The sequence below is a fragment of the Heterocephalus glaber genome, unplaced genomic scaffold (genome assembly GCF_053883595.1).
Source record: "Heterocephalus glaber isolate CG9 unplaced genomic scaffold, H.glaber_assembly_v1.0 deba00001606, whole genome shotgun sequence".
NCBI classification, from domain to species: domain Eukaryota; kingdom Metazoa; phylum Chordata; class Mammalia; order Rodentia; family Bathyergidae; genus Heterocephalus; species Heterocephalus glaber.
Genome location: NW_028258377.1, coordinates 42,288,894 through 42,304,205, shown reverse-complemented (window position 1 = coordinate 42,304,205; position 15,312 = coordinate 42,288,894). Strand labels below are relative to the sequence as shown.

The 15,312-nt window shown below is 52.6% G+C and overlaps 1 protein-coding gene across 4 annotated transcripts in view; it reads left to right on the top strand.

The window, feature by feature from the left end:
- The window catches only part of Gfpt2 (glutamine--fructose-6-phosphate transaminase 2), a 51,294-nt gene that overhangs the window by 5,523 nt on the left and 30,459 nt on the right, over window positions 1–15,312 (top strand). For 3 of the 4 annotated variants that reach the window (XR_015444885.1, XM_087195006.1, XM_087195008.1), the window contains exons 2-4: window positions 8,909–9,016; window positions 11,128–11,226; window positions 11,881–12,006. Coding sequence is in view for 3 of the 4 variants with exons in the window: in XM_087195006.1 (XP_087051132.1) it covers window positions 8,909–9,016; window positions 11,128–11,226; window positions 11,881–12,006 (333 nt within the window). In the remaining variant the exon portion in view is untranslated. Of the gene's footprint in view, window positions 1–233; window positions 393–8,908; window positions 9,017–11,127; window positions 11,227–11,880; window positions 12,007–15,312 lie in introns of those variants that run through there. The other variant, XM_087195009.1, reaches the window with a different exon arrangement.

Here is a 15,312-nt window from a genome sequence, read left to right as displayed (position 1 = left end):
CGGGCGCCAGGCCTCTCTGCCTTGCTCTGGGAGCCTGGCTGTGGGCCGCTTGCTTCAAGGCACGGCCACGTTTACTCTGGTTTCTTCGTGAGCCACCAGGAATTGTCATTCCACTTCATCCGCCGCCCAGCAGCCTTTCCCGGCCTAGGAGAGTGAGGAGCGTGCAGGAGAGGCCACGTGCTCTGCAGCCCTCGGCCGGTGCCTCCCCATTCCCGGGGGCCTCACCGGGAGAGTAAGCCGGCCCGCTCTTCCCAGCACGCACGCGCACATGCACACGTGCGCGGGGATTTTCTGAGCGTTCCTTGGGGCCGTGATTTCCTGCTCGGGTAGAGGGTGATCCAGTTGAGGACTCAGAGTACCAACTAATCTACACCGGGTTCACACGGTAAAAGGTCAGCCCCTTCTGTTCCGAGAAGCAGCGCATTTGGTGGAAAGAGAGCCTCAGTGTGGGAGCGCCCGGCCCTGCTGGGAGGGCACAGACGCGGAGCGGGGCCGCCCGCCGCCCGCCGCCCGCCGAGGGGCTCCTCTCACAGCCGTGGCCGCGTGTTCGCTGGGAAGCCAGAGTGAGGAGAGAGTCTGCAAGGCAGCCCTAATGAAACCGGAATGTGGGCCGCAGCCTGCCCGCTGTGAGCTAGCCTCCCTCCTCCCCCGGCCCGAGCTGCCGGTCCCCTCCACCCCAGCAGTCCAGGCGGAGAAGGCCCTCGGGGCTCAGGGCTCTTGATTGCTCTTCCTTGCCAGGCCTCCGGGGAGCTCCCTCCGCGAGCTGGCCGTTTTGTCCTCGGTCGTCTGGGTGAGCCCTGAGTTTCAGGGCCCTCTGGGACCTTTGATCCTGAGTTCCTGGGTGGTCTCTCCAGCCTGGCACAGACTGCTGAAGCCCCAGGCCCCCCGGCGAGGTGAGGCCATCGGGCCACAGCCCCTCGCAGGGCTCCTCAGGAGGCCCTCCGAGTTTGCCTGTTTCTGTCACTCCATAACATTTCCTCACTCCCTTCACCCGTTAGTTTTAAGATGGAGCCCTAAAAAGCTGTCTGTAGCTCTGGGTGCCGGGCGGAGGAGGTAGGCACAGGGCGGGTGTGTTGGCTGAGCTGGGCCCTCCAGGCAGCTCTCGGAGCCACTGGGCTCTGTTTCGCACAGGGAGTGTTACATGGCTCAGGGCTGGCTGTGCAGGGATTGCAAGGTGCGCCTCTTCTTTAAAAAGTCTCGTGTATTCTACTTCTCAGGCTTCCCACTTAACTTCTCCGTGCTCACGGCCTTCTTGCTGTCCTGCTGTCAAAGATTCTGAGGGTTTCCCAGGAGCCCCAAAGCCTGCATGTCTACCCCAGCCAGTATCCAGCCTCTGCCATGCCGCGTTCCTACCACTCCTGCATCCCTGGTCGTTTCACTCACTAGGTGAAACTGCTCTCACCTGCTCTGGCCCCGGAGCCTGCCCTCTATGGGCTGCACAGGACTTCCATGTGTGAGAAAAGGTGTTAACAAAAGCATAGCGCCCCTCGAAGCCTTCCTTCCTGACCTCATGGGAAAGACTGAGAGGCTCAGGAATGGAGGACTGTCCCCTAAAGTAGTCTAGTGTCATCAAAGCCCCATCATCTTGGCTTTTAAAAAATCTAATCAATCTGTGGAGCGGAGCCAGTAAATGGTGAGAAGTAGAGGTAGAGGTGATGAGTATTTGAAAAGGATGGATAAAAGGAAAAGTGTTCAGAAGAGAACGACTATTTTCACTGCAGGGTCTTAGAACTGTGAGCCCCACGCATGACTGTGCGTAGCTCAGGGCATCCCACAGCAGTGGAACCGGGAGGTCAGATCCTTCAGAAGGATGGGGGTAAGGGCGGTGCAGACTGAATGGGAGGAGGGGTTGACACCAGGCCGAGGGGCAGCTGTGGCACAGGGTTAGGAAGAGAGGAGGAATGCAGTTGGAGCCTGCTTTGCTGTGGTCCTTGGGGCCTGGTGGGGAGGGCTGGAGTCGGAAGCAGGGGTGTCCTGAGGTGGGACGTCCTGAGGTGGGGCGTCCTGAGGGGGCTCTCAGGGCAGAGGGGTGCATGCCAAGGAAGCTCTGAGCTCTGAGCGTCCAGCACTGGGCAGGCATCTACCCGCAGGCCGAGGCCTCTGCTGGAGTGATTTCTCATGCCTTGGGTGGGAGCCTGCTGACAGGTAGGTGAGCCCAGCTTGCAGTCAGGAGCCGGCCGTGAAGTCCTGAGGAGTTCAGCCCTAGAGCCTCAGATGCTCCACCCACTCGTGAGAATGGAACTCTCGTCTGAGGGCGTTGTGAGGGTCAGGCGAGCGAGGATTGCCACTTGGAGCTCTCGGTAATGGTGGTGGTCGTGGCCTGTGCTGCCGCCAGCCAGCAGGGTTCTGGGCCCTTCCCGAGTGTGTGCAGAAGGCTGCCCTGCCTCGGGGTCAGCAGAGTGTGTGCAGGCCTGCGTGGGAGCGGCTTGGGCATGGAGCTCTGCGTTTGAGGGCCCAGCAGTTAACCCTGAACGCTGGCTGTGCCCTGGCTCAGCAGTGCCCACCTCTCCAGCCTCTTTGCTCCACATGAGTTGAAGCAACAAGATCTGCCAAGGGTTCTTCAAACATCTGCTCATCTCAGGCCCAGCTTCAGGGCCACTTGTCTTTGCCTCCCCATCCATTCGTTTACTCACTCTTTCATTCAGCAACTACATATTTAGCAACTCACATATGCTGGGGAAGGGTGCTGAAGATGCAGAGAAAGGTGCAGTCCCCCACCCTCATGCAGATGACAGTAAGCAGAGGGGCAAGGGAGCAAGTGCTGCGTGGGAATTGACAGGGCGATGTGGCCACCAGAGACTGCGCGGGGGACTGCAGTGATTTCATGGGTGACCTGTCAGCTGAAACCTGCAGAATGAGTGGAAACCATCTGTGTAAAAAGCCAGCCCTGGGCTGCCTGCCCCTGACCCAACAGGAGGTCCTTCTCCCTGCAGCAGAGCCCAAGGGCTCCCGATCTGTGAGGTCCACTCTGCACCTTGGAGCTCCCAGCACGGGAACAAGGCCCTTGAGAGAGAACTGTTTAAAGGATGAATTAAATCCTGCTCAAGCCACAGCCGAATCACACATTAGGCTTAACCACTATTTCCCCAACGTGGAAGTCCAAGAAGAAACAACAGCGAGGTGGTACTCGTTCCCCTTGGCCTAACCGAGTGATAATTTCTCCAATCTGGCCATGTACCGCAGGTGCACACTGCATTTGGGCCAACAGCACCCTAGGAGTAGGAACTTGCTACGTGGCAGGCACTGTGCTGTGTGCTTAAGAAGACACAGCACTCTGAATTGTCGCAACTGCCTAGTGAGTAGAGGCTGCCATCCCCTGTTTGACCAATAAGAAAAATTTGTTACCGGCGTCCAGTGACCTGCCGAGGGCTACAAAGCACACAGGACCGGTGGGCTTGGAACTGGTATCTGGCCCTGGCCCCAGACATCGGCCACCACACTGCACACCTTGCTGTCATAGAGCCAGGAGTGGCCGAGGGAGGACGGAGGCCGCCTAGGTGGAAGACCTTGAGGTTCTTCCCCGGCCGGGTGGGGACGTGTGCACACGTGGTCTTTCTGCCCTCTGTGGCTACTCCTGCAGGTGCAGGGCATGGGGGCCACGGTGAGGTCCTTAGCTGCCTGGGCTCAAGAGGTGGCGGCAGGAGGGCTGGGCCAGGGCCCGGCCGCGGGGAGCTCAGCGCTGTGGCCCAGCAGGCCTGATTAGAGGGCTGGAACAACCTGGGAAAGCAGAGCCTACAGAGGTGTGGCCGGATGTCCCAGGGCCTCAGTGTGACTGCTCCTGTCCCTGCAGGCCCTCGGGCCCCTCAGGGGACTGGCTGTCCACACCGGAAGTCAGGTTGAGCCAAGGCTCTGTTGCATTTGCCGCTGTCCACAGAGTTCGTCCTTGTCAACCCTCGTGTCTTGGCTAGGATGTCATCGTTCTGATGGAGTGAGGTCATTCCTTTCTAGTCATCTAGATAACTCATGTATTTACCAGTGTCTGATTCATAGAGTGAAACGTTGTGAAATAGCTCAAGCATACAGATATACATACAACGGGAAAAGGAAGTTTCTGCCCCACAACCAGTAGCCACTTCTCAGATGACAACTGCTCCCTGAGGCTTGGGTGCCCTTTGAGAAATACAAGTGTCCCCTGGTGTCAGGGAGGGTTCGTTCCGGGACCCCCATGGATATCAAAATCCATGGATGCTCACGTTCCCTGTGTAAAATGGCATAGAGTTTGCATGGAACCCACACACATCCCATGGTATACTGTAGTCATCTCTAGATTCCTGACCATACCTAATGCCATGTAAATGCCGTGCCAGTCATTTTTATACTGTGTTGTTTAGGCAGTCGTGCCAAGGGGAGGTCTGTATGGATTCAGGACAAGACGCAAGCTTTTTCTCAGATATTTTTGACTCACAGATCTAACCAGTTCTGGGTGGAAAACATTCTGGGGAAAAATTCCAGCAAGTTCCAGAAAGCAGAATTTGAATTTGAATGAAGCAGTGTGTAGCCGTGGTATTGAGTATTGCATACAGTAAGTGTGTGTCAGAAAGAGCTGGAGCTGTAGGTCAATGGAGCACTTTCCTAGCATGCACAAGAGCCTTGGTTAAATCCCCAACACCAAAGAAGGAAGGAAGGAGAAAGAAAGGAAGGAAGAGAGAGAGAGAGAGAGAATACACAGGAGGCTGTGTGCAGGTTGCACGCACATCCCAGGCCAGTTTATAAAAGGAGTGGAAACAGCTTTGGACTTTCTGCAGGGGTCCGGGGTCCGATCCCGGTGGATTCTGGGCTCTCCCTGCACTGTGCTGCAAGCCGCTGTCTCACCTGACTCAGCTTCGATCTGCACACCTCACTGCGCCTCGCGGGGGCCGCTGGCCCAATGGCTCTGGGTACTTAGCTCGCCCAGACATGTCCGCAACCTTTGGTGGCCACAGAGGACCCCAAGAAGCTGTGCTTTCGAGCCCACACTTGCACCTCTGCGCAGGTGGCTGTGGGACCCATGTCCGGAAGTACAAGAGCTCTGGAAACATGTGTACACTTTTAATTTTAAGAGATTGCCAAATTGCTTTCCAAAGAGGAGGCCTGAATTTAAACCATCACTTATCATCAAACTATGATCTCCTAGGTTAAAAAAAACAGGATTCTCGTTGTTGCTTTTACTTAGGGATGGAAGGGATTCAAAAGGGAATTGTGATGAGAGAAATTCCTGGGAAGCAGCTTTATTGTATCCTTGTCAAATAATAAGAACTGTTCATAATAATTAACCTAAGTGCTGCTTCACCTGCCTCAGCTGAGTGCAGAGAGAATCCAGCCAAGAGGATGAGCTGCTTTAGGAAAGAGGCAGTGCTTCGTTATGGAAAGAAATTTCATGTTGAAAACTCAATGTGTGCCTTCTTGCGCAAAGCCCTTGCTGGCAGCTTTCTCTCTGCAGTCAGCTCCTAGACGGTGCCCAGTGGCCACCAGGCCTCCTGCTCTGCCTGAGGACAGAGACCCTTCAAAGCTCCACCCTCCAGGGCTGGCTGCCCCTCTGCTCCTCCCGCAGGGCCATTGTGGGTCCCACAGGCCAGCAGAACCGTGTCCCAGACGTGGTCAGAAGGGCAGTGTAGCTGGGGCACAAGGACTTGCAGAAGAGATCTGGAGAGCTAAACTGCTGAGGCTGCTAACGAAAACAATTCAGATTTAAAACCTCTTCAGTCTGGCTTGGTAGTGTACTCCTGTAATCCCAGCATTCTGCCAGGCTGAAGCAGGAGGACACTCAGCCCAGGCAAGCCAATGACTTAGCAAGACCCTGTCTCAAAATTTTAAAAAGTAGACATAAAAGGGCTGGGGATGTAGCTCAATGCAAAAGCCCTTGGTTCAATCCCCAGTGTCCCCAAAACAAAGCAAAGTTTGGGAAGCAAGGACAATTATATTGAGTTGTTTCATCCTTCTCATAACTGTCTGCCGTAGCTAGATGATCTTTTATTATTTATTTTATTATTTATTATTTACTGTAACTTGGGTATATCACCCAGGAAAATTTCTCACTGCCAGATTTCAGCTAAACATAGATTTTGGTGATGGCTTCACACATCTGTAAATAGACTAAAAACCATTGAATTTTATGCTTTATTTATTTTTTATTTATTTATTTATTTGTACCGGGGATCGAACTCGGGTCCTTGTGCTTGCGAGGTAGGCAGCAGAACCACTGAGCTAAATCCCCAGCTTGAATTGTGTACTTTAAATGAGATAATGTGGTGCTTTTATAGCTCAAGAGAGCTGTGAACAGGTTTTAATGCTGATAGTGAAAGGTAACTTTTTAAGAAATAAGTAAAGTGACGGACAAAATGCATCTAAGATGCCTTTTTGGTCGGAAGTGTGGGTCCTGCAGTGTGAGTGCCTGCTATAGGCCGGCACCTCCGCCTGGTGAGGGGTCCACACTGCACAGGCTTTCACCTGGCCTCGAGGAAGACAAAAGTAGCTTACTGTCAGAATTGCCGTCAGCCATTTTTAAAAGAAGAACACCTGTAACTGCTCAGAAAGCACCGTGCGCATAGTTTTATATCTGAACTATGTATGTGCAAATTATCCCGTGTACAATGATGTGCATTGTGTAAGAATGCTATATATAGTTCCAGTACTGTTTAATTTGGTGGCCTACTTTCCCACCAAGTGTGTGTAGGTGACTTTCAGTAAAGGAAGCCTTGGTACGATGGGATCCAATATAACATTCATTCTCTGGAGCTTGGCCATTCAGACTTAAGGACCTGACTCTGAGCTGCTTCAGGCTGGGGACATTACAGGTGGGGTAGTATGTGGTGGTGGTCGGCTCTTGTTATCCTTGGGCAGGCTGTTCTCTGTTGAGGGTCGTCCTTGGAAAAAGTTTAATCCTGGTCAGATCTTCTTCTCGCCCCAGCAGAATGTAATTGGGGAAATAAATCTTTGACCCACATGATGCTCACCCTGGGGCAGCGTTGCCCAGTGGTTAGAGCCTTTATGCCCTGCAGCCAGGGCTCCTCGGTCCACTCTCCGCTCAGGATGAGTCCCGGGCTTCTGTCCCAGAAGTGAAGAAGAAAGAGGGGCAGCGCCATGCTGAAGGCTTTGGGTGATGGCTGTGGTGGGCCCTGTGCCCAGGGCCTGGCACGTGGTATGCTTTCAGTAACTGCTGACTGCTGAAAAGACTGTTTACCACTGTGACCTGAGTGTCTGTGTCCCCTAAGGTTAGTATGTTGGAACCTCACTCCTAGGGTTGGTATTGGGAGGTGGAGCCTTTGGAAGTGTCAGGTCACGGGGGCAGGACACTCGGGAATGGAATCACGGCCTTTAGGAAAGACCCGCAGGGCGGGACCTGATCCTTCTACCAGGGAAGCAGAGAACGCGGCTCTCTGCAGACCCGGCCCTCAGCAGACCCTGAGTTTGCCAGCACCCTGGCCTTGAACTCCTCAGCGTCTCCAACAGTGCAGAGTAAACTTCTGTGGTTTATAGCTTGTCCTCTCTGCGTAGCCGTTACAGCGTCCTGCGTGCACTTGGCAGTTCCTGTGAACATGCCTGCACCCCAGGAGCCTCTTTCTGCACTAGCGCTTTCCTCCCGGAATACAGATGTGTAGTTACTCTGTTCCACACAGGTGTTGAATGACCGTGTGCCAAGACAGAGAAGAGTATAAAGATGTAAGTGCCAGCCTGTGCCCTTCTCTTAGTCTGTTGTGGGTACTTCCTAAGTGTTGACTTGGCTCACGACTCTGGGGGCTGGAAGGACCCGACGGCATGGTGCAGGGTTCTGACGAGGGCCCCTGGCTGCTCGACAGTGTGGCAAAGAGGCACGAAGGGACACGGCTGCCACGCGTGGGGGTGGCCTCATTCCATAACAGCCCACTTTCCTGAGGACTGATGCGGCCCGGTGAGGCCCACACCGGGGACAGCACCACCTGAGCCCGGAGGGTGCAGCCTTGTCACCGCACCACCTTCCACCTTCCACCTTCCACCTTGTCCCACCTCTTGTTGGGACGAAGCCCTTTGCGGGGCGGCCCACATCCACCGTGGTGCGCTCGTCAGGGGAACACACACAGCCCACTCCTGTTGGGAGCCAAGAAAACCCCTTCTGGGAGGTGGGCTTGCGACTGAGCTTTGAAGTGGGCAGGTGTTCCCAAGTGGGGACAAAGAGGAGGAAAGGACAGAGGGAGGGAGGGTGGACGGGGCATTAGCAGAGCAGGAGAGACTAGATCAAGGGTCCATAGTTGCAAACAGACAGTGGAGGACTTTGGAAAGACAGAAACGGCATGATGGCTGTCGGTCACTATTTGGAAAAATACTATTTTGAAATATAAATACAGAAAATGAAGCCAGATCAAATCTTCCTGCCTTGCTACCTACCTTGCAATAAGGGTTCTCCAGGGGCCGGGGGAACCTGAGGTAGATTTGTTCCTGCTGTTATTACAGTGGTGTTTACTTACACTCACACCCAAGCCGCGCCATCGAGTGGAAGGCAGAAGCAAAGCTCCTGTCCCTCCTTGCCACAGGGGCCTGCGGACCTCCTCGTGACTCCCCAGGCGTCTTCTGTGACAGTCAAAGCGGAGGTGGCACTTCAGAATGTGCCTAGGCAGTTAGGTTCCTCTGCTAACCTTTGCAGACTGTCCCACACTGAAAGTATCTTCTTGCAAGTGCATCCAGAGGGTGCATTCTCTGTAGTGGGGTTGCAAGGCTAAGAGGTGGAACACAGTTCGGGAGAGCTTTGTTCCTGGGGCAGCTGAGTAAACACGTGTCCGGAGCAGGCAGGGAGCGTCATTCTTCTTCAGTGATCCCAGGCAGGGCGGCGTTCTCCTCTGCAGGGAGCCCTGGAGCCCTCCTGAGATGCCACCTTGTCTGTTTCCTGAGAAGTATTTTGCTCTAAATGCAATCTGAGTGTTTTCTTAACGTCACATATTTTTTCCTCTTTCAACAGGAATTTTCGCTTACATGAACTACAGAGTCCCCCGGACAAGGAGGGAGATTTTTGAGACGCTCATCAAGGGCCTGCAGCGTCTTGAGTACAGAGGCTATGACTCGGCAGGTAGGTGCCACAGGTGACCTGGTGGTCGCGGGCATTGTGTGGACGTCACGTGGCCTCTTCTTCTCTCACCCATTTTCTTCGTGGTGGCACTTCTCACAACCTGGGCCTTTTTTCTGGTAGTTCTTAATGTTTCTTTTCAATATAAAAATAGCAGTTGTTCATTAAAGATATTTGAAGACTATAGAAAAGTGCAGAAAACTATAGAAAAGAAGAAATAAAAGTTTTAAAACCTCTGTGAAAAATACTCCACATTGTGTTTTCCAGTAACAGTTCTTGTTCTCCGGTATAGCTAATCACAGGATAATTACCTAGGTTTCAGGAAATCTATTTTGAGAGAAGCCACAACTGTGGCAGTCCTTCACGGTCAGCCAGGAGAAGTGTGCTTGGATCCTCGGGCTTGGCCACCACACCTATCACCAAGGCGACAGCAGTGCTGGCGAACCTGTGGCACGTGTGCCGCAGTAGCACAGAGCCCTTCCTTGCACGCCGGCCAAGTCGCCCCAGCCTCGCTCATCCCAGGGACCGAGCATCAGATAACAGCGCACTCTGGGGCTGTGCACAGGCGACTAACAGATGGCCCGAGCGCTGCATGTGTTGCTCTCAGACTAAGGAAGTGTGATCCAGGGTTTGACACAGTACCAGCACACACACAACAGCAAAGATCACGTTACTTGTGCAAAAGCACACCGAATGCAAACTTTTACCTTTCAATACGAAGCTGTTTTTATCATTGAAAGCTCTTTTATTTTAAGACAAAAGATGTTAACGTACGTGTTGTTTTTTCTTCTTTTTTTTGGTACCGGGGATTGAACTCGGGACCTTATGCTTTCAAGGCAGGCGGCAGAACCACTGAGCTAAATCCCCGCCCCTACGCGTTGTTTTTTCTAAACTAAATCTTCAGTATTCAGGTTTAATTGCAGGGTTGGCACTTTGCAGTAAACTATGTAGGTTTTGGGTTGCAGTTTGGACACTCGGTCTCTAAAAGGTTCGCCGTCACTGAGCTGTAGTCTCAGTCAAGGGCATTTGTCCTCTGCTCTTCGCATTGTGATGTCTTGTCTGCTACCTGCCCCCTACTGGTCTGCCTTCAGCCTTTTCCCTGACTTGCTTTCTGTTAAGAACTGTTAGGGATATGAAATTACCTAGCTCTCCTTTTCTCTTCTGGCTGCTTAGTTAAAAATGGGAAACAGGTTAAATAGTTACCTGTTGGTAAGTGGTGGAGGAGACCCTGAGTCAGCTATCCAGCGGAGAATTGTGTGGCCAGTTAGAAAGATATTTAGGAAGAGGTTAGGATAGTAGAAAAGTGAAAATATATATGTAAAATTGCAGGGGCCAGGGAGGTAGCTCAGTGGTAGAGTGCACTCCGGTGTGTGAGGGGACCTGGGTTTCCTCCCAGGTCGGAGATGAGTCAGTCCCACCCCTCCCTGCACAGACAGCACTTACACCCAGTGCCTGCCACGGCAGTGGAGCTGGCCCTCAGTGTCAGTGGGCCCCTGGTGCCGGGGACCCTGCAGATGCTAACACGAGCAGACGCTCGGGTCCCACATAAAACGACGCAATCAAACCCGCCCACATCTTCCTGTACACTTTAAATCATCACTTGATTTCTTAAAATCCCTGCATTCCTTACAAGACCTAATACAGTGGGCATGCTATATGTAAGTGGTCGTTACAGTGTTTTATTTAAGGAATAATGACAAGAAAAAGCATTGTATGTGTTCGGTACAGGTGCAGCTGGATTTGTGTGTTTTTAATATCTTTGCTCGGTGGTCGGTTGTCCGGTGGGTGCAGGAGCATGGGGTGGAGGGTGGGCTGTACCTTGTGCTGAGGGAGACAGGAGGCACATTCCACTGGAAAAGTGCTCCCTGTGGTTCCAGTTTCGTGACATTCCAGCAGAACTAGTCTGTTGTGGTGCAAATGTGGACAGTGGTTCCCCTCTAGGGTGGGGAAATCGGGTGGAAAGACAGATGATGGGATTACTCTGCATCTTGCTGGGGTGTGGGTCAGGATAGCGTGCACACTTTCCAAACTCACTGGTGAGTGCTTTTTGCTGTCTATGAATTATACTTCAACAAAAGATTTAAAGTGTAAAGAAATGAATGTTTAAACTACAGGTGTGGCCATTGATGGCAATAATCATGAAGTCAAAGAAAGACACATCCAGCTGGTCAAGAAAAAGGGCAAAGTGAAGGCTTTGGATGAAGAACTTTACAGTAGGTGGAAAATGCTTTTTGTGGGCATAACCAGTACAGAATGGACCCCCTGAAAGCTTTTATTCTTACAGCATTCACCACTAAAAATATGAGTGTGTCAAAGCTTGAATGAGTAGCACATTGAATGAAACCACATTGTAAAACTATTTCACCGAGTGTGGGATGGTTTATTTTAGGTAGTGGCACATGGAGAACTTTTAAATTTTTTAAATTTTTATGTATTTATTTTAATTTTTCTGGCAAATGATACTGCTTTTTTACTTACAGTAGTGATCTATCTTTTTCTTTCATTCTGCTTTTCCCCCCTCTTTTTTTGATGCTCACGATCAGACCAAGGTCCTTATTCGTGCTAGGCAAGCACCCTTCCAACTGAGCTTCGTGTCCAGCCGCATTTTCTTTTCACAGGCAGTTTGTGCTGGCTAAGAAATGAGTTGCATGCTGATAAGAACGAAGTAAACTTGGTCTTGAGTTAGAACTAAGCAAACTTCAGTGCAGGTGTGGCGCAGACCCCCTGGGCAGGGCGTGTGGATCGATGGCGAAGAGTTGCTGTGGGCATAGCTGATGTGCCGTGATGTAGCGAAACCCTTTTATCTTAACAGTTTGGTGTCAATGGTCGTTTTTAAAAGGCAGTGAACTGATTTTTCTTTCATTTAGAACAAGAGAGTATGGACTTGAAGGTGGAGTTTGAGACGCACTTTGGCATTGCCCACACGCGCTGGGCCACCCACGGGGTCCCCAGTGCTGTCAACAGCCACCCTCAGCGCTCAGACAAAGGGAACGGTATGTAGTCTGGCCTGCGTCCGTGTCCCTGCCTCATCCTACGTGTCAGGGATGCTCCGAGCAGAGTGGGCTTCATGCCCGCCTCTTCTCCCCGCCCTGTCCTCCCACGATAATCCAGGCATTCCCTCTCCTAAAGCCCTGGCACTGGCCCTGGGCCTCAGTCAGATGCAAATTCAGCTGGCCCTGGGGTGCTGCTGACCTCCTCGTGCCCACAGGAGCCTGAGGAGACTGCCAGGAGGGCTGCTGGGACTTTGGAACCAGCCTGGGAGGGGCTATGGGTGTGTATTAGCCCATTTTCCACTGCTATAATGAATACCCAAAGCTGGTACTGCACAGAGAGAGGAGGCTTATTTAGCTTGCAGTTCATGACCAGGTGAGGCCATCTGGGTGCTCTCTGATCAGGGCCCCTCGGCTTCGGCCCAGCATGGTGGAAAGGTGGGAATTGGCTGTGTGCATGCATGAGGGGCCAAGCGAGTGGGGTGGCCTCACCTTGGAGCCCACTCTCACCAGAACTAACAGGGGCCCTGAGAAGGGCATCGGTTCCTTCTGAGAGCTCAGCTGCAAAGAACTTCCCCCTCAAAACCCTACCACCTCTCACAGCAGCAGGCTGCGGGTCCAGGGCTCCAGCCCCGAGAGAGGCCTGGGATCTAAAGGGAAGGCGTGCACCTTCTTTGTCCGCCTACACCCACCTGCTTCCCCAAAGGGAGTGGTCCTGAGTGAGGGCAGGTGACACTGCTAGTCTCGGTCAGGGTCCTGGGTGCCTGCTCCAGCAGCGCAGAGCTTACAATGGAGGAGGGGCTGCACCTGCCAGCCCCAGAGCAGAGCACTTCCCAGCAGCAACACCCTCAACTCAGCTTGCTTTGTGTTGAAAAATTGAGAATTATTATACATACAAGTCCAGTACTGACTGGCAGTGGACCAGGGCCACAGAGCAGGGAAGGGGCACTGCTCGTGGCAGTCTTTGCTGGGTTTTGGGCTGCTCAGCTCTGCCAACTTCCTCTCATGTCAGCCTCAGATCACGGGTCCACGCCACTTGCCAGATGGCTCTCCATGCTGTGGTTCCCTTAAATGACGTCTGGCCTTCTCCTGGGGAAGAGAAGAGCAGGCCTGGAGCTCCCAGGGGCAGCTCTTTCGGGCCCTCAGGCCAGGGTGCGAAGGCCGCCTACAGTTTGGACATAGTGAGGTGTGAGAGGATTTCATCTTTAACTCCTTCAAGGGCAGGCAGGAGGGTGAGAGTGAGCTGGGCCATTCGGATCAAGCCTGGCCAGGTAGAGGCCCTGGAGACCCATACGCGGGTGTGACGGGCGCGGTGTGCCCCAGAGAAAAAGATTTCAGGAGTCGGCCAGGGTCCCCATCCTGAGACAGCTCCTGGTGTAGTGCAAGCCTTTGCCTCACTTCACGTTCAAGTAAGGATCAAAACATGAGAGTAGTTCATTGCAGGGCTTCCTGGCAGCACTTAGCTCATGCAGTTCCTCCTCATGAAGGGATGCCAGGAAGAGCAAAACCTCCCTGCTTGGTTCCTTCACCCACTGTGGGCCAGGGTACCCAGGGCAACACTGCAGCACGGGCAGGAAGGCCAAGTGCCCCACGCCGACACGAGGTTGGGAGCGTGGTGCAGCTTCTCTCCAGGGCACTTCGAAGTGGCTCGCCAGCCTGGTTCAGGGAGCAGAAGGCGCACGGAGCAGCTGCAGGCAGCACTGGGGCCTGGGATTCCAGGGTGTCTGCCTGGTCCGAATCTGGCCGGGGGGGTTTTGCTGGGGGATCTTCCCTGGCTTGGTCCTGAACCACGCAGCGTCCACAGCTAAGCAAGAATCCTGTAGCCAGGATAAGGACAGCAGAGCCTGTGGGGCCGAGGACTTGGCCAAACCCCACGTCATGCAGTGTCGGCTGAGAAAACACTGCCAAGACCATGTGCCCTGTGAGGTTGCAGTGTAGCTCCGGCCTCCCACCTCCACCCTAAGGTCACAGTGAGCCCCACCAGAGACCCCCACTTCAGTGCAGACAGTAACTCCTGCTGTGGCCTCAGAGCAGAAAGCCTCCAAGAAGTCCCTCTGAGCAAGTGTGGGCTCCTGCTGTGACTCAGGATGAGTAACTAAAAGCAGCAAAGCCAAGAGCAAGGGCTCCTCCGTGACGCTGGAGAGCGGGGAAAATCACACAGACGTTTTGTCAGGGCTGCGGGCCTCATTCAGTGGGGTGAAGCTGTTGGTTCAGTCCCACAATGGGAAAAGAAAGCTTTTGCAAGGAAAATGCGAACTCTAGGGAATAAATAAGTCTAAGATGAAAGAAAAATGTGACAGTTACGAAAATAATGTAAAGAAGTAATCCCACAATAGATATGATGAAAAGCAAAACCCTGGAGAAAGGGAGGGAGACAGTCAGTCAAAGAGATCCAAAATATGAACTGCCCCCCAAACAGACAAACAAACAAACAAACTGAAGAGCAAAAAAAGAAAAACCTCTACGGAGCTGTGGCCAGACCAGCACGCCCGCTGGAACTGGGCTCTCTCTCTCTCTTAAATTTAAACTTATTTTTTGACTGATACATAAAAACCCTAAAATTGTACATGTTTACAGGGCACCGTGTGATACATAGTTCAACACATAATGGTAATGTTTTAAGCATAGGCCTGTCCTACTCAAGCCCTCTCATTTTTTTGTGTGACTGCACGACAACAGATTTTCTTTAAAAAAAAAAAAAAAGCAGAAGTTATGGTGACCAACATAAAGAAAAAACCAACAGAAAAAGTTTTAAAATGTGAAACAGAAAAAATAGCGGAAGAAAAAATTTGAATTGGAGACACAGCACAAAAGGTCAGTGAATAATAGAGTGTTTTTGAAGGTACCTGGTACCTGATATCCAGACAATCGCGGATAATTACCAGATCCCGAGGAATAGGGAACCCCCATCCAGGATGAAGGGAAGGGTCTACTGTCCTCCTCCACTGTCAGTCCGGGTAGTGCCTGCCCTCCTGCTCCTCACTCTTCAGCCACTTACTGAGGCATTGTGCTGGTGACGCAGAGGAACCCTCACCCCCTGGCCTCCCAGGTCTACGGAGGTCCCCCCTGTGCAGGGAGCCCCCACAGCAAGGGGTGTGCCCCGGGGGCCCAGGGTGGGAGAGGCTGCCGGGCTCATCCGGCTAGAGAGCAGCACAGGAAAATTGGGGAGCGTAGGGACCTCACAACTTCAGGGGTTTCCCCTAAGGATTTTAAAGTGAAACTCAGAAAGTGTTAAACTCAAATATTTTTATAATACAGTGTGAATCAAATAAAGCACATCTGCAAGCCATTAGTTTGTGACTCCTTTGA